Genomic DNA, 26861 nt, shown 5'->3' on the forward strand with positions numbered 1-26861 from the left:
ATTGGGATTGCAACCCCTGCCCCAGGAATGGCCCTGCCTGCTCAGCCTCCCCAGAAAAGGCTGGAAATTGTTTTCTTTCCCCAAAAAATGAGTTTTATGGAAGTTGATGTGTTCAAAGTGGGCTGAGTGGTGAAGGCAAAGATCCAGCCAGGAATTTTTCCCATTTCCTGCAAAATCAGGGAAAGGGCTTCAGCTGCAGGATGGCAACAGTGAAAATCTCAAATGTGGGCACTTCCATGGTGCCACGGCAAGAACTAAAATCAAATCCACCTTCCAGATCCTGAGGACATTAAATTTTTACTTTTAGGGCATTTAAAGAATAAATAAATAAGCACATAAGGAAATTACCCATGGGAGCTCATTTCCATGATGGGCAAAGGGGTTATGACTGGAAATAAAAGAAAATTAATCAATGATGAACTTCATCAGTTGGGGATGAATTCTGATCAGCTGATTGAAGAGAGAGGAAAATGGAAGAGGAGGAAAACAGACTGAAGGATGAAAAAAAAAGCTGAGAGACAGAACATGCAGAGACAACTCCTACTGTCCTGCAGGGGTTTTTCTGATCCTATTTTAAATATATTTAAGATGGAAAGTGATTCCACATGAGGAAAAGGATTCCTTGGGTGGCAGCAGGAGTGACTTGCTCCCCTGAGAGAGGAGTTCAGGAGTCACCTGCGAGAGCTTTTCCTGGCCTGCCAGAGCAATTTGAATCTGAATTTGTTCTAATTTCAACAGAAGTGGCTCAGGGGCTCCCAAAGGTGCACTTGGAATAATCCCACAAATGATCACAACAGGATCTGCCCCTGTTGAGACACAAATGTGAAACATCTGGAATTTATGTGGAAAAATAGACAGGAACTCATCCCAAGAAGTTCAGGAGCTGGAGGGGTTACCCAGGATCTGGGATATTCAGGGATTGCCTGCCAGGGTGAGATTTGGCCATCAGGAGCTGCCTCCAGCCCTTGACTCAAGGCTCAATTCATCCCCCATCTCCAGGAGTGAAAGAAATTATTTTTATTGTAAAAGAGGTTTTGTTTGGAGAGAAGGGTCTGCCTTTCTCTCTGAACCCATTTCTTCTCTTTCACAGAGATAAGAGGATGTGACATGAGATGATTCCCTCCTGCTAATGAGCCTTTGGGGAGGTGCTGTTGTCAGGCAACCTCCTCAGCACTCAGCACTCACACAAAGGACGACACTGGCTTCCCAAATTTCCAGCAAACTTTTAATATTTCCCCAAAACCAAAACACATCTGCTCTGGTGACGCTTCTGAATGGGCCAAGTCGCCCTGAAAAGCTTTTCTCACATAGTCTCAAGTATAAATATTTTGATACAAAAAATAAAACCCCATAAAGAAATCCCTAAACCCCATAAACCTCCCCCAAGCATCTGTGGGGATCCATGGCCAGGTTCAGCTGCAGGGACAGGCAGCCTGAGGTGCTCCCAGCCCACACTGACAGGAAATCTGGGAGCAGCAGAGTCTGCAGGGTCTGGGCTGAGCCTGGGAGGTGCTCCAAGGTGTTGGAGGTGCTCTGAGGTCTGGGCTGAGCCTGGGAGGGTGCAGGGACCAAGGCTCTGATCCCAGGGCAGCTCCAGCATCATTCCTGGGGTGGGAGATGGATTGGAGTTCCAGCTGAGGGTGTGGGGACACAGCAGGGCACATCTGGCTGGTGGCAGAGGCACAGAGGGTCCCTGAGCCTGGTCAGGGTCACCCAGAGCAGGGCACATCTCCTGTCAGATGTGCTCAGAGCCACAGACCTGGCACAATGTCAAGGTCACCCAGAGCAGGGCACATCTGCCTGGTGTCACTTAGGGCCACAGAAGGTCCCCTGCATGTCACCCAGAGCAGGGGACATCTCCTGCCTGGTGTCACTCAGGGTCACAGACCTGGCACAATGTCAGGGTCACCCAGAGCAGAGCACATCTGGCTGGTGGCAGAGACACAGAGGGTTCCTGAGCCTGGTCAGGGTCACCCAGAGCAGGGGATATCTCCTGGTAGGCGGCACTTAGGGTCACAGATCTGGCACAGTGTCAGGGTCACCCAGAGCAGGGGACATCTCCTGCTTGGTGGCACTCAGAGCCAAAGACCTGGCACAATGTCAGGGCCACCTAGAACAGAGGACATCTCCTGGCTGGTGTCACTCAGAGCCATAGAGGGTTCCTGAGCCTGGTCAGGGTCACCCAGAGCAGGGGACATCTTGTACCTCATGGCACTCAGAGCCACAGACCCAGCACAATGTCAGGGTCACCCAGAGCAGGGGACATCTCCTGGCTGGTGGCACTCAGAGCCACAGAGGGTCCCTGCACATCACCCAGAGCAGGCTCAGCCCAGGCACTGGGACACTGCCACCATTCCCTGCTGGGAAAGCTTTTCCCCTTCCAGTTCCAGAGCTCAGGAGGAGCCCAGGCAGGAGCAGCCTGGCCCAGCCTGCCTGCAGAGCACGCTCAGATCAGGACTAAACCTCACCTTAATCACTGACAACCACCAGGAGCTCAGCCTTGGCCTTTACACCCAGCAGCTGAGGGTGACTCTGAGTCACTCTGACTTTTAAATTAAATTATTTCATGCATAGGAACAAAAGCTGCAGCAGAGGATTCACAGAACTCATCATCAAGTACTCAGTAACACACTGTATATATATTAAGCTTTAAATAAAAAAATCTTTCAAGGTTTTCCTTTGAATATATGCACTCTATAGGATGCAGCAAACTCGAGCCTGGTCTAACTCTCAGTCACACCCTGTGCTCTGCCCTTTATACAAAGTCTGCTCTACTGTAATAATTCTTCCTTTTAAACAAATGCAGGTAGCCTAGACCTTAATAAAAGCTGCCCAGAGCCCTGGGGCTGAGCTGCCCTCCCTGAAAAATGGAGCAGTTCTGGTTCTGTTACTTTGGGAAGGAGGTGAAAAACTGCTGGAGTGGGGTTTTAGATGATCTTGTTCTCCAGGGCTTCAATTCTTTTGGCCACAGCTTCCAGTGAGGAGGAATTAAGGAGGAAAAGCAGCAATTTTTCTGGGAATGTTGGGAGGGAGACTTCTATATGGGCACAGAGTGATGGGCCAAGGTTTTAACTAAAAGAGCAGAGATTTAGATGGGATTTGGGGAAAGACTTATTCCCTGGCAGGGTGGGCAGGGGCTGGGCTGGAATTGCCAGAGCAGCTGTGGCTGCCCCTGGAGCCCTGGCAGTGCCCAAGGCCAGGCTGGGCATTGGGGCTGGCAGCACCTGGCACAGTGGCAGGTGGCCCTGGGCTGCAATCAGCTGCCATTGAAGATCCCTTCCCACCCAAACCACTCTGGCATTCACATTCCTCAATCAAGGATGGAAACCAGCACCAAAACCCATTGCAGCAAATGGAGAAAGGAAAGGAAAGAATGATTTCCTGGCTGGTTGCAGGTGCCCCCAGTGCCATTTGCCACAGGGGGTTTGTAGCCTGGCAAGGGCTGGTTAGAGAGGTTTGGGCTGTGCCAGGGTGCCCAGAGCAGCTGTGGCTGCCCCTGGAGCCCTGGCAGTGCCCAAGGCCAGGCTGGAGCACCTGGCACAGGGGGAGGTGTCCCTGCCATGGGAATGGGATGGGAGGAATTTTAAGGCCCTTTGCACCCAAACCACTCAATAATTCCCCAGTCCCAGGCTGGGGTAAGGATGGGAGCAGCAGCAGAGGGGATCTGTGCCCATCCCCTCTGGTTTCCCAGAGCTCCCAGGCTGGTGGAATTCTCTGCAGGAAGGAGCTCCTGTGCTCACACATCCTCCCACTGCCCGGGCTCACTCCCAGAGGAGGAGGGAAAGGAGGGGCTGACAGAGCCCCTGACCCTGAGGAGAGCAGCAAGAGCTTTTCCTGGCATGCCAGAGCAATTTTCTGCTCCTCTCACTAATTCCCGTTCATGGTGTGCCTGGAGAGCCACCCACCAGGTGGGAGCTGTGACTTCCCGTGGCCTCTGCACCACACAGGTCACGGATCTCACCCGGATCTCGCTCCTGGGAGGAGGAACAGAGCTGTGCCACAGCAGGGCCCAGAAATGTGTGAAGAAATCAGAATGTTCCTTTTAAAATTAGATCCTCTCCTGATCCTCAGTGGTGAGACATCTCCCCTGCCCTTGTGAGCCACCCCGAGGCTCCATGAATTCTGTTTTTCAGAAGTTTTAATCCTACTCACAATTTTTTTGTGATTTTTTTTCTCTTTCTGCCACTTAGTGAAAGGCCCAGCATGGCAGGACTCAGTCCCACCAGGTGGGTTCTGATGGGATCCAACTCACCTGGCTGGAGATGCTTCCAGGGAACAGTTCCATCAGGATTTATCTCCCAGCACTGAGTTTTGGCCAGCTGGGAGAACCTGGGGTCGGGGGATGTCACAGATGTATTTTCATTTAAAATCCTTCTTTAGGATTTTTTTCCTTCTGAGAAGCTGAGAGGCCTCAGGAACAAAATGTAAACAATGATTATCTGCTGCTGTGGAATGCAACAGGTGCATCTGTGATTGTCTCATGTGGTTGTTTGGAATTAATGGCCAATCACGGCACAGCTGTCTCTCTTTCTCTCCAAGCTACAAACCTTTGTTATCATTCTTTTCTATTCTTAGCCAACCTTCTGATGAGAACTTTTTCTTCTATTCTTTTAGTATAGTTTTAATGTAATATATATATAATAAAATAATGAATCAGCCTTCTGTAACATAGAGTCAGATCTACGTCTCTTCCCTCATCCTAAGACCCCTGTGACCACCGTCACAAGTGGATGTGTCCCTCTGGATTCTCCACACCACCCTCCTACCCTCTGAGTTGTTCTGATGTCCCTCTGTCCCTGCAGTCCATGAAGAATTTGGGCAGTGTTGGATGTTTGCTCTGAAGGCACTCCCTGTCTCCCATTCCAGGTGCCTCAGGACCCATCTCCCCACAATCCCAGAATCCCAGAGCCTGGAAAAGCTTGGAAAAGCCCTCCAGGGCCATCGAATCCAACTTTCAACCATTCCCTACCTTGTCACCAGCCCGGAGCTCTGAGTGCCAGATTTGACCCCCAGATTTGCCTCATTCCCACCTTCCTGAACCTTCCCCATGGAAGGTCCCTCTGGATTCCCAGCCCAACCCACCCAGTTCTGGCCACTCTTCCAAAGGATATGTTTCTGCTGCAAGGAATTGATGAGCTCTTCTACTTTGGTCTGGAACTTCATGATGGATTTGCACTCACACGGATCTTCCTCTGTGGGTCACAACAGCAAGAGGATGAGTGGCACAAAAAAATGGATTTAATCCAAATCTCTGAGCACAGTAAAACAGCACAATTCTTCTTTTCTATGTCAGAAACGGGAAGGAAATCAAAATGTAATTATTTCTAATTTTCTGATTGATGTCTTCTAATTTAACCTCAGATGAACAGAGAATGTCACATTTTTCTGTTATTTCAGCCATGGGAAGTCTTTCCTGGCTTTCCATCTCTCTGGAAACTCACTGAGCTCTGCACCTGATGCTTCAAGTTTGCCCTAAAATTGGAGTTGGACCAAATAAAACCAACCTCTGTCTCCCCAACAAGATCCAATTAAAACTGGAGGCACTGCTGCCATCAGGACTGGTTTGAGCTTTGCTTCAGTAACTCCACTCCTTGAGGGGGTGGAACCATGAGCGTTAATCACTTTGCTAATTTATGTCACTAATTTACATCTGTTCTTCAAGGAAATTAACTCAGACTGGAACAGAAGGAAAAAAATGCCTGGGAAAGAAAGGGAGGGGTTACAAGGCCACTCTGAGCTGAGCAAAGGAGGAGTAAATAAAAGACAGAATTTTTAAAGGTAATTAATCACTTACACCAAAACTCAACAGGTCTAAACTAGCCAGGTGTAACCTAAAGCTGGAGATTACCAGAAGATTTTATGGCAGCTGCTGAGAAATACAAGCTGGCACTGGGCATGAAAAAAATGCAAATATCTCCTTGCCTTCCTTTTTATTTTAATACTCAAATGTAAACATATTTATCCAAATTAATATTTTACAAACAAACAGTTTTTCTGAAATTTACTTTTTTTTTTTTTTTAAGGCTGAAGCTTAAATGTATTTGAATGATTTTAAAGTACAATTTGTTGGGGGTTTCATATAGATCCCATAGATCCCATACTTTGTTCTTGGATTGATCCTAATTTTTTAATGAGACTTGTCTAAGAGTCTCTGCCTTGCAATCCTGGCTCTGCAGACACAGGGATTATCCCTCTCCAACTTCTCCAGGAGAAAAGGAAATCCTATCTTAAGGAACCTGGAGACACATTCATAATTTCTGAAGAAAAAGAAGGGCAGAAAGGTGGAGGAGAAAGGAAGGCGATGGAGATTTGGGAGAGGGGGACACTGAGGTGTGGAGGCTGCTTTGCCTCAGGTAACCACCCAAAGTATCAATGTCTCCTGATGCTCCTGTGTGTTCTGCCAGCTCCACACACTGGGAACTGGAGGTTTTTATCACATCCACCTAAAAGGGCATTCTCATCCCTTTTTTCCAGGCTGCAAATGCTGTCACTGAACCCCTCCCTCCCCAGTCCCCCTCACACCAGCACAGACCTTCAGCTGCAGCTTCTCCAGGGGCATTTCCACCCCTCCAGTCCAGCCTTGTACACTGCCTGAACCCCTCCATCCCCCTGTGACAGATGAGCAATGCCATGGCTGACTCTCACAATTAAAAGGCAAATATCCTGTATCTATGTCAGGAGCAGTTCTATAGATTTATAGTTGTGTTTCACCCCCTTGTGTTGTTCTCAGGGTGCCCTGGGTTTGGGACATTTGGGAGGGTCACTCGTTCCCATGGCAACAGCTGCCCCCCAATCCAGGTGTCAGGCAGTGATCTCCACCCTGGGCAGGGAAGGAGGAGTCCATGGACAGAACTTTGGGGGGACCAAAGGGTTAAAAGGGGAAACCTCCATGGTGTGGGTGAGCACATGGTGGGGAACATCCTCTGCTCCTCGTGCTGTGATATTTTCTCTATTCGGTCTGCTGTTGTGGATTTGATAAGGTTTTAATAAACCTTTTACATTTTTGGAAGTGAGCATCATTTTTCACACCAGTCCTCTCTTACCGAGGATCCTTATCGAGGATCTGCAGCTTCTCCAAGGCCATTTCCATCCCTCCACTCCCACCTTGACTGAACCCCTCCATCCCCATTGCCTCTCACCAGCACAGATCTCCATCTGCAGTTTCTCCAAGACCATTTTCATCCTTCTGCTCCATCCCAATCCCCTCTCACCAACACAGACTGAAGATCTGCAGCTTCTCCAAGGGCATTTTCATCTCTCTGCTCCATTTTTCAAACACTGGGACAAAGCTGCTCCATCCCAGTCCCCTCTCACCACACAGATCTTCACCTGGTGGTTTCTGGAGGGGCATTTCCCCCTCTGCTACACCCTTCAGATGCTGTGGCAGAACCGCAGCCCCCTCTCACCAACACAGATCTTCATCTGCAGCTTCTTCCCGATCTTGCTGATGGTCCTGAAGTCAGCAGTGTAGAAATAATGCTCAGCCACGGGTTCTGAGGCGATCTCCCTCAGCTCATCCTCCACAGCGTTGCCCACTCCCACGGCAAACATCCGAAATCCTGCCAGGAACGGGATCCTGTGAGCACCACGGGGCTGGCACGGGGCCACCCTGCCAGGCTGGGCATCCCTGAGCCCCCAGCCCCACACAGCTCCAGATCCTCACTGAGAATTGCCCCATGTGAGAGTCTGTCTGAATTTTCCCTCATCTACCTCACAAATCTCATTTGAGGACCACTGAAGAGAAGACCCCCCCTGTCTTCTCTGTAGGAGAAAGTCACATGCCACAAGGCCCTGAGACCTGAAAGCATAGTGCTAAATTATTGTTTTCACAACTGTTGTTTGCTGTTTGCTACACTGAGCCCAATGAGAAGAACGGGGCACCGTGCCCTTTTTGCAACAACAGCCTTGGGAGCTGTCCCACCTCTCGGCCTGGCTGGACTTCTCCTGAGTTTCAGGTGGTCTCCCACAGAAGACCCTCACCTGTTTTACAACCAGCGTGACAGACAGACTGAGATGTAAGGAGCCTCTCCATCAAGGACTGAGACATGGAACCCCCATGTGCAAAGGCCCCTCTGCTCCTTCCAAGGACTGGGACTGAAACCCCCAGCCCGGGGCAGGTGTGTGGGGGAGGCAAGCTGACCAAAGCGAGATGTTTGCCTGCAGGTTGTGACCGCTGGACCAAGAAAACAATGGCTCTTGTTTACTGCTGAGAACATGGACTACCTGTTACATCTGTTCCTTATTGCATCTGTTTCCCCACCCTCGCAATTTCCAGCAGAGTTATCATAATAAAACCCTCTGAGTTAGCTAGAGATTTTGAGATCTCCCCTCATAACAGGTGGATCCTCGACTGGACTGGACCAAAGGACTTCATCTCTACATTTGGTAGCTATATACCCCAATCTCTCTCTCTCTCTCTTTTCTCTCTCTTTCTCTATCTTTTCTCTCCCTTAATCCCTCTATCGCATTTTGCTGTGGTCATTCAATAAAGGTGCATTTGTTTTGATTATTACTGCACCTTCATTATTACACCCTGTGCTGTGTCGATTTTTTGCACCCTGAGATCAAATCCATGAACCATCACAAAACCCGTTCGTAAGGACGGATTGTGACACCCCCTCCACCCCCACTACTCCAGACTCCTTTCAGCCAGGTCAAACAGGCCAAAAATAATTTTGCAGGTGGAAATTTTATTAAAATTAACCAGGTTATGGGCATAGTGGCCATAAGAACAAGGTTTTGGAGATGCTCCTTTCAGCCAGGTCAACCAGGGGCCAAAATATTTTTGCAAGCAGAGTTTAAGTAGAATTTACCAGCCAATGACAACAAGAGCAAGGTTTTAGAGATGCAAGAAAGGGCAGGTGATGGTAACACCATCCCTCTGATATGGAAGTGATAATGTAGCAAAAGGGACCTGTGGGAGTTTCCAGAACAGCTCAGCCACTGTTAATCATCCCTGTTAACGAGACCCTGAGTGGCAAAGTCCCCCGGCAGTGGAGCAGAACTGAGCTGAGTCTCTGTCCAAAATTGCTCCCACTGGGAGTTCACAACTTGTCCTGCTCTGTCAGGAGATTGAGCTGCATTAAACCTGTTTCTATTGAACTGAAATGCAATTTTCCCATTTTGGGTGGTATTAATTAGCCCTGATTTGAAATACTTGTCTCTACTTGTCCATGCCCAGGCACAGGAAATGTTTCCCTGATCCCCTTTGTGCCTTTCTTTCTCTGGATATATCCAATATGTGTTGTTTTTCTGAGGCTCAGCTCACTGAACAATTTTGCAGTCTCATTTTAAGCACTTGTTTATCCCACAGCAATAACTCATGGACAGATAAGAGATTTCCTTGCAGGGACAAGAGAGGAGAGAGAGACAAGGCACAAAGTTTTATCACCAGGGAGGAATAAATTCTATAAATACACTTTATAAGAACCTTTTGTTTTATAAGAGCTGAACAGCCCCATAAGATGTCAGAGTGCTTTGTAAACATTGGTTTTTCACGAGCTCCCTGACCTTTCTGGTTATGTGCTGGCCCTGAGTCCCATCTAGTGGTGGAGAGCGAAGTTAAAAGGAAGGGAAGGATTCAGCAATTCCTGAGTAAATTCCCAGGGGCTGGATGCATTTAACACGGGGTGTCAGAGCCTGGGAATGTGCTCAGAGGGTCAGCAGAGGGGCAGCTCTCAAGGCATTAATATTTCATGGGGCTCAGGCTCAGGAATCCATCAGTGTGTGGCCACTGAGTGTTTTTCCTACAACAGCAGCTGAGGAAAAATCCTTATTAATGTGCCTGAGGTTCCTCCTTAACCCATGTCTGGGCTTTGTTTATTGTTTTGTTGCTTTTCCTCTGCCTTTTCCAGGCCTTGAGGCTGATGAAACCGAGCCACACTTGGCCCTATAAATCTTGGGCTTGGTTGTCTTTGCTTTGGGGTTCATTGTGTGCCTCTGGTGCTGGGCTGGGCGTCCTGACCAGCCCCAGACAAATCCCAGAGTGGGTAAGGGCTGGGTTAAGAGGGACCTTAAAGCTCCTCTGCTCCACCATCTTCCACCGTCCCAGATTGCTCCAAGCCCTGTCCAACCCTAATGGTGCTGAAACCTCCAAATTCCAAATTCCCCCTGCAGCTTCCTTCCACATTTGTGTGGAGCAATTAGACCTGGGTGCATCCCATTGCAGGGGGTGCAACTCCACCCTGCTCATCCCATTCCACAGGGTAAAACTCCATTTTGTCCATCCCATTCCAAGGGGGTGGAACTCTATCCTGTCCATCCCATTCCACAGGGCAAAACTCCATCCTTCCATCCCATTCCAGGGTTAAAACTCCACCCTGTCCATCCCATCCCAAGAGGATGGAATTCCATCCTGTCCATCTCATTCCAGGGATTGGAATTTCACTCTGTCCGTCCCGTCCCATCCCATCCCATCCCATCCCATCCCATCCCATCCCATCCCAAGGGGATGGAATTCCATCCTGTCCATCTCATTCCAGGGATTGGAATTTCACTCTGTCCGTCCCATCCCATCCCGTCCCATCCCATCCCATCCTAAGGGATGGAACTCCACCCTGTCCATCCCATCCCAACTCCACCCTGTCCATCCCAAACTCCACCCTGACCAGCAGAAACTCCTCCAAAGACACAGAGGGGAACTAAAACCAGCTCTTAGCAAACCAAGGTGCACCTGACACCCAGACTGAGGTGTTCCAGTTCTCTGTGAGCAAGGCTAGTCAGGGAACATCTCCCCAGAATTACTCAGTATAACCTGTGTGTATCCCAAGACAGATCCAGGGAAAAAGTCCTGCCTGGGCCAAGGGAGAAAGAAGCCCCAGAATGTTCAGGAGCCCTACCTGAGTCCTTGGCTTTCTTGGCAGCATCTGAGATATAATCCTGTGAGCGCCCATCAGTGAAGACAATCCCCACCTTGGGGACGCCGGGCCGGGCTCCGTTGATGACGGAGAAGGAGCTGTCAACGAGGTACTTGAGAGCCTGGCCTGTCATGGTGCCCTTCTCCATGTAGGACATTTTCTTCACTGCTGCTTTGATGTCCTTCTTGCTCTTGAACTGGCCCAGAGGGAACTCCTGCCGGACGGAGCTGGAGTACTGCACCAGCCCCACCTGTGCCTGCTTGTCCGACACCTCCAGAGAATCCACGATCTGGTTGATGAATTTCTTCACCAGCTCAAAGTTCTCAGGCCTCACACTCTTGGAGCCATCGATGAGGAACACAAGATCCAGAGCAGACCCCAAGCCACCATTGCAAGCTTAGGGAAAACAGGAGAAGAGGGCAGAAGAAAACAGCAGCAAAGGCCTCAATAAATCATGTAGGAAAATAGAACCCTAAGGAAATGGGTTTTCCCTGAGGAAATGGGGTTAATCAATGAAAACCCAACAGGAGAGCACAACACTGTTTTGAAAGTGATTCTTTCAGAAGAAGGGTTTCCCTTTCTGCCTTCCCTGAGCAGAACATCCCAGTGCTGTCACCACCATCCCCTCAGGGAGCCCTCACGTACCGGTGCAGGTCTTGCCGTCGCTGTTGAGGCTGAAGCCGTCCCTGCAGGCACACCTGTAGGCCCCTGGGGTGCTGACACACACCTGCTCACAGTCGTGGTCCCCCGTGGCACACAGGTCAGACACCACTGCGAGGAGAGGAGGGGGTGGCTTCAAGCAGGGGCCTCCCTACCCACACCCGGCTCTGCACAGCCCCACATTGGCCCCATAACTAAATCTGCTTTGCAATGGGGCACAGCTCATTGAGCCTGGACAGTGCTGAGGCAGAGTCTGAGGCTAGAAATGGGGCTGTGTGTTCTGTGCCCACCTGTCAGAGCTGGGGCAGTTCTCTGCTGCTCTTGGGGCAGTTTTCTTGATCTCTCCCACAGCCAATCCTCCCTCCAGGAGATCTCTGCTCTCCATGGCCACTGAGTGTCCCTGCAGGGCTGATCCAATTCCAGCATCCCATGGGCAGATGCTGCGCCCAGGGCAGGAGCCAAGCATTCCTACCTGGATCCAATCTGAGCCTGGCACAGCACAGCAGCCTTTGCCCCCTGCATTGCCAGAGGAGCAGCTTTCTGCTGCCCTGCATGGCCAGAGGGAGCCCAGGCCCATCTGCAGCAGCCCTGGAGCTGCAGAGGAAAACTCCCCCCTTGTGCAGGATCCCTGCTGCAGCAGAGCCACAGCTGGCACTGCAGGAGGGCTGAGCCCCCATGGGATGGGGCTGTGCCAGCAGCCTGAGCCACAGCGTGCCAGGGCCTGCTCTCACTCTGGAAGTGCTGTTTTGTATTACTGCTTTTTTTTTTTTTTTATATTTATTTTTTCCCTAATAAAGAACTGTTATACTTATTCCCATATCTTTGCCTGAGAGCCCCTTAATTTCAAAATAATAATAATTCAGAGGGATGGGGTTTGTATTTTCCATTTCAGGGGAGGCTCCTGCCTTGCTCAGCAGACACCTGGCTGTTCAAACCCAGACAGACATAAGACAAGGAAGAAATTCCCACAAGTCTTGATGCTCCAAGGCACAGCCAGGACTGGAAATCTTCCCTGAGGGCAAACCCAGCTGGGTGTGGGGCAAATTACAGCACAGCTCACTGTGCAAAGCTCCAGGGTGAGGTTTGGGTCCCAGCTGCCCCCCAGGCTGGCCAGTACCAAATTTTTGCAGCTCTGCAGTGCAATCCTGAGCAGGGAGCTCAGCTGCCCTTCCTGGACAGCATTCATGTGTGAACACTTCTGGGATTCACCTCAGAGCTCTCTCTTCATGTGCAGCTCTCAGATCCCTGCTCTCCAAACCCTCCTGCTGCCCATCCTGCCCTGCTGTGGCTCCTGGGATGCTGAGCAAGCAGAAGCTGAGTGGCAGCACTGGGAGCCAGTGGCGCTGGGGGGTGACAGCGCTGTCACACTGAGGATGGCAAACAAACTCCAGAGCAAACAGGGCTGGGGAGACAAATTCAGCTACAAATGCCAGGGAAAATGTACAGAAATCCAGGCACTGGGTTGGAGTGAATGGATGGGAGGTGGAGCAGAGTCTTTCTGAGTTCAGGTTTGTTATTTTGAGCCATTTGTGTTCTGCTCTACTCATCTTTTGTACATTTTTTTGGCCTTTCCACTTCCCGTGGCTGTGCCAGCACTGTTCCAGCCCAGATCATTGGGAATTTCAGTGCCCCTGGAGCTGCCTGTAGTTCTGTGCTCTGGGTAATCTCACCACAGGCTGGAGCACCAAGGGTTTCCCGTGTCCCCATGAGTTTACTGGGCACTGTGGGAAGCACTTTTCCTTGCTGTCAGTCCCACAGATCCTGTGCTGTGCCTGAGCAGGGGGTCTGGGTCCATCCCTGGCATGGTTTAGGGCAGCTGCACATGCAGAGCAGGGTAACAGGGACTTGGGCATCCCCCCAGAGCTGTCCTCTGCTCCCTGCAGCAATCCTGAGTGCTTTCCCATGAGAAGAGCTTTGCCATCTGCACAGGGAGGCACAGGAAGGATTTTCCCCACAACTTCAAACCATGGGGTGAGGCCTCGGCATCACTGCTGCCTCTCAGTCCCAGGGCAGCCAATACAAACTCCACAAATACTCATGGCCTGGATTCCATTCCTCAAATTCTGTCTCTCTGTCTCCCTTTGCCTGAGATGTTTGTTCCCTCTGCCATGAGCTGCTGCTGCAGTGACACCTGGTAATGCCTGACTCATTCTGTGCTATCACCTGAGGATAATCCACGGCTCACTCTGTAGCTGAAATTTCCCTCCTTTCCACAGAGGAGCCAAATTTCCATGACAAAAAGCTGCTCCCCTTCATCACTTTCAGCCTTGGAGCTGGACCAGGAGATTTTACACCTGTCAGAAACTGGGAGATCTCCAGGCCCAGCCGTGTGTGTTTGGAGTTCCAGGTAGATCACACCTTTCAGGAAGTGTTGCCACGCGTTTTTCATTCCAGGGAAAGGCCCCCAGGCCTCTCCTGCTGACAGAAAAGGGGAATTTATGGCCCATTCCTGCTGCCTTGGGACACATTTGGAAGCAATAAAACATGTCCGGTCCTTCAGCAGCTCCTGTAGGAGCAAAGCTGCATTTGTAGGATGGTGTTTGTAGGGTGGTGTTTGTAGGATGGTGTTTGGAGGATGCTGTTTTGTAGGATATTGTTTTTGGAGGATGGGGTTTGGAGGATTGAGTTTGGAGGATGGTGGTTTTATAGGATGGTGGCTTTATAGGATGCTATTTGTACAATGTTGTTTGTGGTGTGGTGTTTGTAGGGTGCTGTTTGGAGGATGCTGTTTTTATAGGATGGTGGTTTTAGAGTGCTGTTTTCATAGGATGGCAGTTTTAGGATGCTGTTTTTATAAGATTTTGGTTTTAGGATGGTGTTTTTAGGATGCTCAGGCTCCTTTGATGTGCTGTGCAGACAGGAATTAGATCCTGCTCCAGCCAGGAGAGATTCGTGCCCCACAAGGCTTCCAACCCCAAAAGCAGCTTTAGGCAAAGGCAGCTCAGCCTCTGACAGGAACTGGGACCACCCCAGCTGAACTGGTAATTATAGTGGCAATGCTGGTGGGGGGAAATACAAAACAAATTCTGTCCACTGCCCCAAAAGGGGTGTGATTTCAGTGAGCTAAACCCCTCTTCTCCAGGTTGTTTACCAGTGCCCCCAGGAGTGTGTGGATCATGCTTACAAACTCTCCAGTGCCAGTGAAATGTGGAGATTTCTTTAACCAAAACCTGAAATTCCCTGAACAAAACCCTGCAGTTTTGGAAAGGCAACTTCAAAGAGCCCCTGATTCCCACAGGGCTCTGAACCTGCAGGGAAGCAAGGAAGCAGAGGGGTGAAGGATGGGCACAGGTACAGCTCCCATGGGAAAGGCTGGAGCAGGACTTTGGAAAAGGTTCTGGAGGGACAGGACCCAGGCAATGGCTCTCCACTAGCAGAGGGCAGGGATGGATGGGATACTGGGAAGGAATCCTGGCTGGGCAGGCCCTGGCACCAGGAGAAGGCTCCAGGGAGAGCTCAGAGCCCTTGCAGGGCCTGAAGGGGCTCCAGGAGAGCTGCAGAGGGACTGGGGACAAGGATGGAGGGACAGGAGCCAGGGAATGGCTGCCAGTGCCAGAGGAATGGCAGGGCTGGATGGGATCTTGGCAATTGGGAATTGTTCCCTGGCAGGGTGGGCAGGGGCTGGGCTGGAATTGCCAGAGCAGCTGTGGCTGCCCCTGGAGCCCTGGCAGTGCCCAAGGCCAGGCTGGGCATTGGGGCTGGCAGCACCTGGCACAGTGGCAGGTGGCCCTGGGCTGCAATCAGCTGCCATTGAAGATCCCTTCCCACCCAAACCACTCTGGCATTCACATTCCTCAATCCAGGATGGAAACCAGCACCAAAACCCATTGCAGCAAATGGAGAAAGGAAAGGAAAGAATGATTTCCTGGCTGGTTGCAGGTGCCCCCAGTGCCATTTGCCACAGGGGGTTTGTAGCCTGGCAAGGGCTGGTTAGAGAGGTTTGGGCTGTGCCAGGGTGCCCAGAGCAGCTGTGGCTGCCCCTGGAGCCCTGGCAGTGCCCAAGGCCAGGCTGGAGCACCTGGCACAGTGGGAGGTGTCCCTGACAGGGCAGGGGTGGGATGGATGAACTTTCCAGTCCCTTCCCACCCAAAGCATTCCAGGATTCTCTGCAGAGCATTAAGGCCCTTCCCACCCAAGCCATTCCCAATTCCTGGCTGGCAGACCCACAGCCCCAGGCTGGGCACAACAGCACTAACCACAGAAAGCCTCCTGGAACTTGTGGGTCAACTTCTCGATGACGCTGTAGCTCTCCACATAGTCCACGTGCTCGTCCAGAGGCTCGCTGGCCATCTGCCTCAGTGTGCCCATGTCCACCCTGCCCACGCCGATGGCGAAGATCTCAATGCCCGCAGCCCTGGCCCGGGCAGACACGTCCTGCACCCCGTCCTGGGGCCGCCCGTCCGTCACCACGATGGCCACCTGCAGGGGAGGGATGGGATGGGATGGGATGGGATGGGATGGGATGGGATGGGATGGGATGGGATGGGATGGGATGGGATGGGATGGGATGGGATGGGATGGGATGGGATGGGACGGCCTTCCTGGGCACTGGGATCCTCATCCACATTCCCAGAGTGTTGATGGGACAGGCCGGGGTAGGAGGGAAGGGTTTGCATTTCTAGAATTAAGGGAAAAGGGAATCCCACCAGCTTTTCCCATTCTTTGGAGATCACACCAACCATGTTTTTTTGAGGTGGAATTAGTTTCTTTCCAAGCTGGAAAAGTTAAACTGCCAAAGATTGATGGCTTCACCAAGGGGCAACTGCCAAGGATTAATGACTTCACCAAGGGATAATGCCAGGGATTGATGGTATCACCAAGGGACAACTGCCAGGGATCAATAGTTTCACCAAGGGACAATGCCAAGGATTGATGGTTTCATCAAGGGACAACTGCCATAGATTGAATGGTTTCACCACGGGACAACTGGTGCATCCCCCTCTAAGGAAACTAAATTAAAATTTGTGTTGTTCATGGCCAAACTTGAGCTCAAGCCAAACTGAAGATTTTTTAGGACACTCCGGACAAGCCCAGCTGAATGTGGGGCTTCACAGCATCTCAGGAAATGCCATGGAAATGTGATATGAAGGGTTCATCCCATTTATAGGTGGAGGAGCTGAAGGATGGAACTGGAACCATCTCCATAGGGAGAGAGGAGAAGAAGCCTGAGATCATGCTGTGTGTCAGGACCTGCCAGGATTTGTGATTCTCTGTTCAAATAAACAGCAGAGATTAAATCCCACCCCTGCTAGCCTCAGCATTAAAGTGGCAGCTGGTTTAAGTGGGAACTGGATTTCAGCTTGGATTAAATGGTGCCTTGAACCAGCTAAAAGCCTCCCAGAGTCCTGCTCCTGGTTTATCCCTTTCCCTCTTTATTTTTCTTCTGAAAGAGACTTTGTCACAAGACCTGAATTCTTGCTCTTTGCCAATTCTACTGCCCCTGCCACTTTTCCTTACAACCAATTTATTGTGACACCACTGCTGACTCCAAATGAATGGCTTGGGCTGGAATGCAGAATGGGGAAAGAGCTTCCCCTCTGTAAAAACCAGGAGAAACAGGAAAAATGTGGAGCTTTGCAATCAAATTTCAGCTGTTTATCTGCACTTCCTGAGGGCTGCACAATTAATTCTGCAACTGGTGGTTCCACAGGGAAAAAATAAACAAATTCAAGCCTTGCTATCCTAGCGTGGCAAAAAAAATAAGGCAAAGCAGCCAATGTGGCAGGTGTGGGGGAATGGATGTGCCCAAGGAGCTCCGGGGTTTTCCTGGGGTGGGATTGGATCCGTGCGTGCAGTGGAGCCTTTTGCCAGGAGAGAGAGCCCTCGGCTCAGCCTCAGCTCCAGCCGGGCTGCTCCGCCTGAGCAGCACCAGGAGCTCCGCCCGGGGCTGCCGGGGACAGGGGGAGAGACCCCAGAGCACGGCGGGCAGCGGCAGGGAGCCATCAAATCAGGGATCAGAGGGGTTATCACATCAGGGAATGAGGAGATAACAAATCAGGGATCAGAGTAGTCACCAAATCAGAGATCGGAGGAGATATCAAATCAAGGATCAGAGGCGTTATCAAATCAGGGATTGGAGGGATTATCAAATCGGGGAATGAGAGGAGTCATCAAATCAGAGGACTCATCAAATCAGGGAATGAGGAGTGATCAAATCAGGAATCATAGGAGTCATCAAACCAAGGATCAGAGGCATTATCAAATCAGGGAATGAGGACTTATCAAATAAGGATCAGAGGAGATATCACATCAGGGAATGAGGAGATATCAAATCAGGGATCAGAGGAGATATCACACCAGGGAATGAGAGGAGTCATCAAATCAGGGATCAGAGGAGTCAACAAATCAGGGAATAAGGGGAGTTATCATACAGGGAATGAGACGAGTTATCAAACAGGGAATGAGGGGAGTTATCAAATCAGGAATCAGAGGACTCATCAAATCAGGGATCAGAGGCATTATCAAATCAGGGAACAGAGGAGTTATCAAATCGGGGATCAGAGGCGTTATCAAATCAGGGAACAGAGGAGTTATCAAATCAGGGACCAAACCCTGCCAGCAGGTCATGTCAGCAGCCGTCCTCCTGCAATTTTATTCCTAAATCAAGAAATTCTCCAGGTTTTATCTGCTCCTCTCCATCTTCAGCTAAACCTGAGTCCAGCTAAACCCAAGTCCAGATAAGCCCGAGCCCAGATAAACCCCAGATGGGGTGGGGCTGCAGAGTCCACCCCTGGATGTGATGGAAAGATAGTCATAAAGGCTCTGTGTGGAAATTGGCCAGAAATGACTCAAAATTCATGTTGCTTTCTGCTCTACTGTTGGAGAAAACAAAACTTCTGCATACAGAGTCAGGATTGGGAATTAATCAGAGAACCCATGGGGAAAATGAATGTAACAGTGAGAGGAAGCCAGGGCACCTGTTTGTGACAGCCTGACAGAAAGGGTGTAAAAATGTCTCTTAATATCACATTTGGTTAACCCAATCATCTGGAAATCCTGTGTTTTTTTCCTAGGATTCCTACCATAAATATTTTCCCTGCATCCAGCCTGAGTCAATGTGAAAAAAATGTCCATTTCTACTATTATTATTATTATTTTCAAACCTACCTCCAAATTATTTGCAGTCTGAGTATCTCTGTAATTCCCTGCCATTGAAAAAGCTGAGTCCTGGTGCATGCCTGGTTTGGGAAAGGCCTGGAGGGAAGGAGAAGCCTCTGGGTCCTGGGGAGGCTGGCACTGCTCAGCCATGTGAGGGGAATTAGGAAAAGGTGAAGCTTCTGCTGCCTCCAGCAGCTGGATTTTGCCCTGATCCTCAGTTTTACCCTGGGAAAACTCCAAAATTTTGCTTTTCAATGTCAAACCTTTTGCTCGTTTAACCAGCAGCTTTCCCTGTGAATTCCTGACATTCTGGATCCCTCATCCTTCTGTCAGACGGAAATCCCAAGTGGTCTGATACAATTTATTCCTGGTTATCTCAGACATCCGAGCATTCCTGAGCATTCCTGAGCATTCCCAGCTATCCCCAGCCCGGCCTGGCATTTCCCAGCTAATGAGGGAGTGATGGCTCATTATGCCCTGGGAACGTGATGTTCCAGCAGGCTCCAAGGAGAATCAGGCAGGAAGCTGCATAAAGCCCTGGATTTGCTCAGCAATTTGCCAATTTACTTGTTGTTCTTCCCTAAAAAATAAGGTGGAAGTAATTGGGCTTCCTGCGGGTTTTGAGGAAGGTGGGAACAGGTTTTTCTCAGAGCTCCTCCAGAAACAAATTGTGCTTTTCCCTGCCCCGGGGTGACATTTGCTGCACAAAGTAAGAGCAAAGCACCGTGTGATGTTTGGGGATGTTGACAACCAGATTTGCACGAGGATTTGGTGGATTTCTGCGGTGGGAAGGAGCAAGGACCGTGTCCAGTGTTTCTGGAAGCTTCACCTCCCTAAATCCCTGTACGACCTGTTCCTCTTCCCAGGCAGGGGATGGGGTCACCCTGAGCAGAAGGGAAAAGATGGCTGGAATTCAAGACAGAGGGGAAAAGTGAAAAAATAACCAGGGAACCAAGAACACAAAGGGTTGTGGAGTTTTCCACCTTGCAGACATTGAAATACCACCTGGGCATGGCCCTGGGCAGCCCCGCTGGAGATCAGGGGCAGCTCCAGAGACCCCTCCCCACCTCCTTCTGTGATTCTGCCTCATGGATCTGCTCCAGAGTGGAAGGGAAGAGGGAAACAAGGAGTGTTTTCCTTTTTTCCCCCTTTTTTTTAATGCCTCGGATAAATCATTCCAAAACTCACTGCTCCAGCTCTTCCAGCTGTCAAGGAAAGGTTTCAGGGAGACCCTGGAAATTCAGGAGAGTTTGTTCCACACAACCAGAGGTGACAGGGAACAGCAAGGCTTGGGGAAGCTGTCTGGCAGCAGGAAAAGAGGGCACGAGGAGAGGGATGTTGAATGGTGTGGAAGAAATTCCAGAGATGAGGACCCAGCACCTTCGTGGACAGCTCAGTGGAAATGTCTCTCCAATCTGCAGGAGCAGCCAATGCTGTGTGCAATTGTCAGACTGCATTTAGAACAAACACTGAGACAAAGACTGACTGTGTTATAATGAGTTTTGTATTTTCTTTCACTAAGCCCCAAAGATGAGTTTCAAGAAGAATTAAGATGTTTGAACCTCCCAGAGATTTGCAAGAATTGAGAGATTTGAAGCTCCTAGAAGTTTTCAAGAATTTAGAAGTTTGAACTTCCCAGAGGATTCCAAGCAGAATTGAGAGGTTTGAACCTCTTGGAGGTTTCCAAGAATTGAGAGGTTTGGACCTCTCAGAGGATTCTTGAGAGGTTTCAACCTCCCAGAGATTTGCAAGCAGAATTGAGAGGTTTGAACCTCTTGGAGGTTTCCAAGGATTGAGAGATTGGAACCTCCCAGAGAGGTCTTCAAGAATTGAGAGGTTTGAACCTCCCAGAGGTTTCCAAAAAGAGTTGAGAGGTTTGAACTTCCCAGAGGCTTCCAAGAATAGAGAGGTTTCAACCTTCCAGAGGTTTGCAAGAAGAATTGAGAGGTCTGAACTTCCCAGATGTTTTCAAGAAGAATTAAGAGGTTTGAACCTCCCAGATGTTTCCAAGAAAAGTTGAGATGTTTGCACCTCCCAGAGGTCTTCAAGAATTGAGAGGTTTGAACCTCTCAGAGGTTTTCAAGAATTGAGGGATTTGCACCTCCCAGAGGTTTCCAAGAAGAATTGAGAGGTGTGAACTTCCTGGAGGTATTGAAACCTTCTGTTTGCTCCTCCCAGAGGGCTTCAAGAAGAATTGAGAAACGTGAACTTCGTGGAAGTTTTCAAACCTCCCTTTTGCACCTCCCAGATATTTTCAAGAAGAACTGAGAGGTTTTCAAACCTTCCTGGAGGTTTTCAAACCTCCTGCATGCACCTCCCAGAGGTTTCCAAGTATTGAGGGATTTGCACCTCCCAAAGGTTTCCAAGAAGAATTGAGAGGTGTGAACTTCCTGGAGGTTTTGAAACCTCCCATTTGCTCCTCCCCAAGGTTTCCACCTGTGACAATCAACCTCCAGATGTCACACACAACCAAAGCCCATAAAAAAACACCTTTCTCCTTTTCCCAACCACTCCACAATGAGTCCCAAGCGAGGAGCTGGAGGAACCAGCCCCATTTTACCTTTTTGAAGTTGGGCGCGCTGGCCCTGGCGCCCTCGGCGGCGCTGAAGGCGCGGCTGATGGCAAACTGGATGGCCAGGCCGGTCATGGTGCCCGTGGAGAGGGGCTGGATCCTGCGCACGGCCTGCAGCAGCGCCGCCTTGCTCTGGGGGCCCTGCAGGGCCAGCTCGCTGCGCACGGCGCTGGCGTAGTTGATGATGCCCACGCGGGTGGCGTTGGGGCCCACGTCCAGCGCCTCGATGACGCGCGACACGAACACCTTGATCTTCTCGAACTCGTGCGGCCGCACGCTGCGAGAGCTGTCGATGATGAACACCAGGTCCGTGGGCTTGGTCCTGCACAGGGTGCCTGGGGACAGCAGGGACAGAGGGGAAATCAAAGGGAAAGAAGGGAAAGTGTCAAAGGAAAAGTGTCCCAAGAGGGGTAGATCGGTGCTGGTAAAGCAGCACTGGGTGGAGAGGAGCTGCAGGTTTTGGTCCTTTCTCTGTTTTACAGAATATTTTAAATGTTCTTAATGCTTTTCTAGGGAAGAAGAAGAGTTCCTGGGGGGTGACATGGACCTGTGATGGGCAGCGTGTCCCTTGTCACCCCAGGCTGTCTCTGAGGAAACCTCATCCGCCTAGGGCAGCATGGAGAGAAGGAGGGAGGGATAAATTTGGGGAATGACAGCAGGGAGGGAGGGAGGGAGGTAGGGAAGGGAGGAAGCGGTGAAAGGAAGGGGCGGAAGGAAGTGGCGGAAGGAAGGGGCAGAAGTGGCGGAAGTGGCAGAAGGGAGGAAGGAAGGAGTTGAGTGACAGCACTGAAGGAAGGAGGGAGGGAGGAGGGAAGGGAAGGAAGGATAAAACTGTGGGCTGAAACCTGAGCTGCATTTCTGCATCCAAAAAAGGCTGGAAAGGAATTACTGCACCTCAGACCTGGATAACCAATCCCCACAGGTATCAGTTAATGGGAACGGGACCAGCACCAGGCACAAGACTCAGCAATCAGCTGGGATTGGGAACAACATTCCCAGGTTAAGGGATAACATTCCCAGCACAGCAGGAGCCAGAGCCCCATTCCCCAGTGATGGCACCAATAATAAACCCCAGTAACAGCACAGAGCTGGTTCACATCTGTCAGGGGGAAACAACAGAGAAATCTGGAACCCATAATTGATAATTAATAATAGATAATTAATCTCTATAGCCCCATGAATACCCACAGTGAAAAGGAGAGGCTATCAGGAGGCATCAGCAATGCAACAAATGGAATAAATTGTTATTATTATTATTATTATTTTAATTTCTCGCTTTCATGCCATTTTCCATCTTCATTTTCAGCTGTGGCAAGACATAAAAAAAAAGCCTGGTGTTTTTTTTATGATTTCCTGAATGAATGGCCCCATTTCCCCCAGCAGATCTATAGCATCCTGTTCTTTTTAATTTTTTTCTTCTCATTTAGCCTGTCTCTGTCAAGTGCTCTGTTAATATTTGATTTCTGCAGGGCCCAGGGAGTTCCTGTCATAAAGGAGATTTCTGTGGACAGATTTTTAAATAGGAGCTTCTGGGCCAACAAATCTGCTCCAAATGATGGCATAAATATTACAGCTGGTCCTCAGTGTGAGATCTAATGGGGCTTTCAGTCTTTGAGGCAGATAAAAATAAATACTCAGTGATGGATCTGTAAATGAAATAATCAGGTTTGTTTCCTGAGAGGCATCAAGGCTGAATCTGCTCCAGAAAGGTCTGGGAAGGTGGGAGCAGAGCAGGCAGTGGTCACTTTGTCAGGAGCTCTAATTCCCACAACAATCCAATCTAACATTTTTCCCATATGGATGAATTTCATTTTCCCCCCATAATTCATTGCAGAGGAAGGAAAACTCCCAGGGAGATCCATGAATCCCTGTTCTGGGGGGGGGGGGGGGGGCAGTTTACAGGTGAGAAATGAAGGTCCAGGGAAAGGCTCAATTAATTCCTCCAGAAATAAAACACAACTCCCCCTTTGTGCCGAATCATCCCTGGATTTAGTGACAAACCAAGCAGCAAAAGTTATTTTATTTCCCTAAGAACAGCTGGAGCCAATAGAAATTTTGAAGTCTATCTATTTTATTTATTTCTGCTCTGTGATTTGACCCTAAATAACATTTTCAAGCTCTTTTTATGAGAGTGGAGTTTATTTCAGAGAAGGGAAGAGTAAAGGAGGGATATCAAGTGGGAGAATTTTGGGATTTCAGCCTCAGTCAGGGGCTGCAGGACAGGCCCATTCTCTCCAGGGGGTGACAGTCACTTGCTCTGATTGGCACCTTGACTCAGCATAGTTTAGTTCAAACTGGAATTAAACCAGAAATAAAGTCTTACTCTATATTTACAAATATCCACACTAGGAATCATTCAGGAAAAGCTGAATTAATGCCCTGACTTAGCAGAAAATTCCTCTCAGGGCATCTTTGCCATATCCATTAAAGCACTGGGAGAATAGCACAGTAACCCAGGAGTAAAAGGGGCTTATTTCAGAGAGCTGACTGCTCACAGCAGGGCTCAGCTCAGTCACTGCTCTGTTTCTCTTTGCACAGCAAAGAGAACCCTCCTTTCCCAAATTCCTGTGGAGAAAGGGCTCAGTTTATCTGCAATCCCCCCTCCCTCAGCCCCAGGTGCCTCTGCAGTCACTGTCACACCTGCACAGCTCAGGCTGCCCATGGCTGTGGCTGAGCCATCATCAACACACTCTCCAAACATTTTGAATTCCCTCAAGTCTGCCCTTGCAGCTGAGTTTGCCTCTCCTGCAGTGATTTCTGGAGAAATCCAGGAATCCCTGGGCTGTCTGGAGCCCCAGGAAGAGCAGAGATGCTCCTGAGGACCAGACCCTCCCTTCCCTGCATATCCAGCCCTATTCTGGGTATCCAGTCCTTCCCTGCATGTCCATCCCTTCCCTGGGTGACCATCTCTGTCCCAGGTGTCCCTCCCTATCCCTGCCCTAAGTGTCCAGCCCTGTCCCAGGTGTCCATCCCTTCCTGGGTGTCCATCCCTGCCATGAGTGTCCATCTCTTCCCTCAGTGTCCATCCCTTCCCTGGTTGTCCATCCCTGCCCTGCGTGTCCATCCCTTCCTGGGTGTCAATCCCTTCCCTGGGTATCCTGGGTGTCCATCCCCGCCCCTGAGTGTCCATCCCTGCCCCAGGTGTCCCTCCCTGCCCTCGGTGTCCATCCCTGTCCTGGGTGTCCATCCCTTCCTGGGCATCCATCCTTGCCCCAAGTGTCCATCCCTTCCCTGGGTGTCCAGCCCTTGCTGGCACTCATTCCAGGCTGGGGTTTGGAGCCCATGCAAGCTGCAGAGCAGGCAGCTCCCCTGCTCCTGGCTGCCCACCTGGGAAGCCAAACAGAGCAGGATTCGCTCAGGATGGGATGAAGGAAATCCAGGGAAAGTCCCGTTCCCAGCAACCGGACCCAGCCCTCCTGCTCGGGAGGTGTCCCCGGCACCAGCTCCTGCTCCAGCCCCTGTGGAGCTGGAGAGGGGAGGGAAGGCAGAGCCCTTGTCCCACCTGGGCCTCCTCCAGCGCCAAGGGGTGACCGGGCCACCCGTGCTGTCCCCACGGAGCCACCCGTGCTGTCCCCACAGGGGCCACCCGTGTTTTCCCCACAGCCCCAGGTCCGCTGCCCTGGGGACACACCGGACACAGCTCCTACCCTTCCCTGGCTGTTGCTGGGCACTCCTTACCCTTCCCCGTGCCCCGGAGGCACAGAGGGAACCCCAGCCCCCCAAGCCCCCCAGCCCCGCTCCCCACTCACCGCGGGGCTGCGGCGGGGCCCCGCAGGCGGCCGGGCTGTGCAGGAGCAGCAGCAGCGAGAGCAGCAGGGCACAGCAAATCCTGGCCATGGCTGAGCCGGGCTGCGAGTGCGGGGCAGAGCGCTGGCCCCGAGTATTAACCTGCCCTTCTGCGGAGGCTCCGAGCCAGCCCCTGACACGGCGGGGCCGGGGGGGCAGCGAGGGGAGAGGGGCAGGGAGAAGGAGCAGGAGGAGATGCTGCTGCAGGGTGGGGAGGGGGCGATGCCCAGCCCTGCCCTGCCCCCGGGGCCCCCAGCCCCCCACAATGGCCCCATTGCTGCCGAGGGCACCGGGAGCTCTGGGAGCGGGGGAAGGTGCGGAATGCGGGGCTGGAACAGTGGCAGCACTGAAAGCAGCCCTGGGAGGGGCTGTCCGCCCGCAGGGCTGGGGAACAGGGCCGGGGGGACAGCGAGGGGACAGCGGCAGCCTCACACGGTCCCTCTCAGTCCTGCCTGTGCCAAACCCGGGACAGCATCCTGTGGGAGCAGGGGCTTTGCTCAGAGCAGCAGCCGAAAGAGGCACAGGAGGGCTCGGGGCGCCTAGCAGAGCCCAGCGAGAGGATAGTGCCAGTGTCACACGGTCCCCTCTCAGTCCCACCTGTGCCAGGGGCAGGGCTGGAGATTCGTTTGGGATCCCTGCCTTGGAGGAAGGCTCAGAGCAGCAGCAGAGAGAGGCACAGCAAAGCAGAAGGATGGGGGTGCCAGGCTCCTGTCCTTCTTTCTGCAGAGCCCAGCGAGGCTCAATGACCCGGGGCCACCCGTGCCACCCGTGCCAAACCCAGGACTGCATCCTGTGGGACCAGGGGCTTGGCTCAGAGCAGCAGCAGCAAACAGGGGCCCAGGAAAGCAGACGGATGGGGGTGCCAGGTTGCTGTCCTCCCTCCTGCAGAGCTTAGGGAGGGGACAGTGCCAGTGTCACACGGTCCCCTCTCAGTCCCACCCGTGCCAAGGGCAGGACAGCATTTTGTGGGAGCAGGGGCTTTGCTCAGAGCAGCAGCCGAGAGAGGCGCAGGATGGCTGGGGTGCCAGGCTCGTGTCCTTCCCCTGGCAGAGTCCAGGGAGGGGACAGTGCCAGTATCACACGGTCCCCTCTCAGTCCCACCTGTGCCAAGAGCAGGGCTGGAGATCCCTTTGGGATCCCTGTGAGCCTTGGGGGAAGGCTCAGAGCAGCAGCAGAGAGGGGCACAGCAAAGCAGAGGGCTCGGGGTGCCAGGCTGGTGTCATTCCTCCTGCAGAGCGCAGGGAGGGGACAGTGCTGGCGTCACACGGTCCCCTCTCAGTCCCACCGGAGCCAAACCCAGGACAGCATCCTGTGGGACCAGGGGCTTGGCTCAGAGCAGCAGCCGAGAGAGGCACAGCAAAGCAGAAGGATGGGGGTACCAGGCTCATGTACTCCCTCCTGCAGAGCCCAGAGAAAGGGGACAGTGGCAGTGTCACACGGTCCCCTCTCAATCCCCGCTGTGCCCAGCCAAGGACAGCATCCTGTGGGACCAGGGCCTTTGCTGCCCTCAGAGCAGTGGAGAGAGGCTCAGGAGGGCAGAGGAGGGTTTGGGAGCACGGTGACAATCCGGATGCAGAAGAATTTCCCTGCAGGGAACAGGAGCTGCTCTGTGTGGCTGAGCCCCTGTGAGCAGAGTGGGCTCCAGAGCCCAAAGCAGATAAACAGGAGAGGCTGGGGACGGACAGACAGACAGACAGCTGCGGGCTTTGACTGAGCTGGCAGTGCAGCGTTCAGCTCCGCACACACGAGGGAGATGCAGCTCCTGACAGAAACCCAGCAGTCTCAATCAGCCACCAAGGCTGAGGGTGCTGCAAATGAGGCGAAATTTCCTTTGTGGAGGAGCAGCAGGGAGATTTGGGAGCGGGAGAAGAGAGATTTAATGATGGATT

At 51.5% G+C, this 26861-nt stretch overlaps 1 protein-coding gene across 1 annotated transcript; it reads right to left on the minus strand.

Moving 5' to 3' along the window:
* Positions 1 to 1219: 1219 nt before the first annotated feature.
* Positions 1220 to 25137, minus strand: MATN1 (matrilin 1). The gene is made up of 8 exons (XM_074555720.1): positions 24936 to 25137; positions 21175 to 21521; positions 15713 to 15935; positions 11502 to 11627; positions 10839 to 11252; positions 7407 to 7559; positions 5112 to 5192; positions 1220 to 2977 (listed from the first exon to the last, which is right to left on the minus strand). Exons 1-8 carry the CDS (start codon positions 25021 to 25023, stop codon positions 2928 to 2930), a joined length of 1482 nt encoding a protein of 493 aa, XP_074411821.1. The 5' UTR covers positions 25024 to 25137; the 3' UTR covers positions 1220 to 2927.
* Between the last annotated feature and the right edge of the window lie 1724 nt (positions 25138 to 26861).

Source organism: Zonotrichia albicollis, chromosome 20, assembly GCF_047830755.1.
Source record: "Zonotrichia albicollis isolate bZonAlb1 chromosome 20, bZonAlb1.hap1, whole genome shotgun sequence".
NCBI classification, from domain to species: domain Eukaryota; kingdom Metazoa; phylum Chordata; class Aves; order Passeriformes; family Passerellidae; genus Zonotrichia; species Zonotrichia albicollis.

Coding starts and splice junctions, on each gene's coding strand:
- MATN1 (XM_074555720.1), bottom strand. CDS start 25,023: ATGGCCAGGATTTGCTGTGCCCTGCTGCTCTCGCTGCTGCTGCTCCTG. Junction 11,628..15,712: donor GTTCCAGGAGGCTTTCTGTG/GTTAGTGCTGTT, acceptor CTCTCCTCGCAG/TGGTGTCTGACCTGTGTGCC. Junction 2,978..5,111: donor CAATTCCTTGCAGCAGAAAC/ATATCCTTTGGA, acceptor ATTCCTCCTCAC/TGGAAGCTGTGGCCAAAAGA.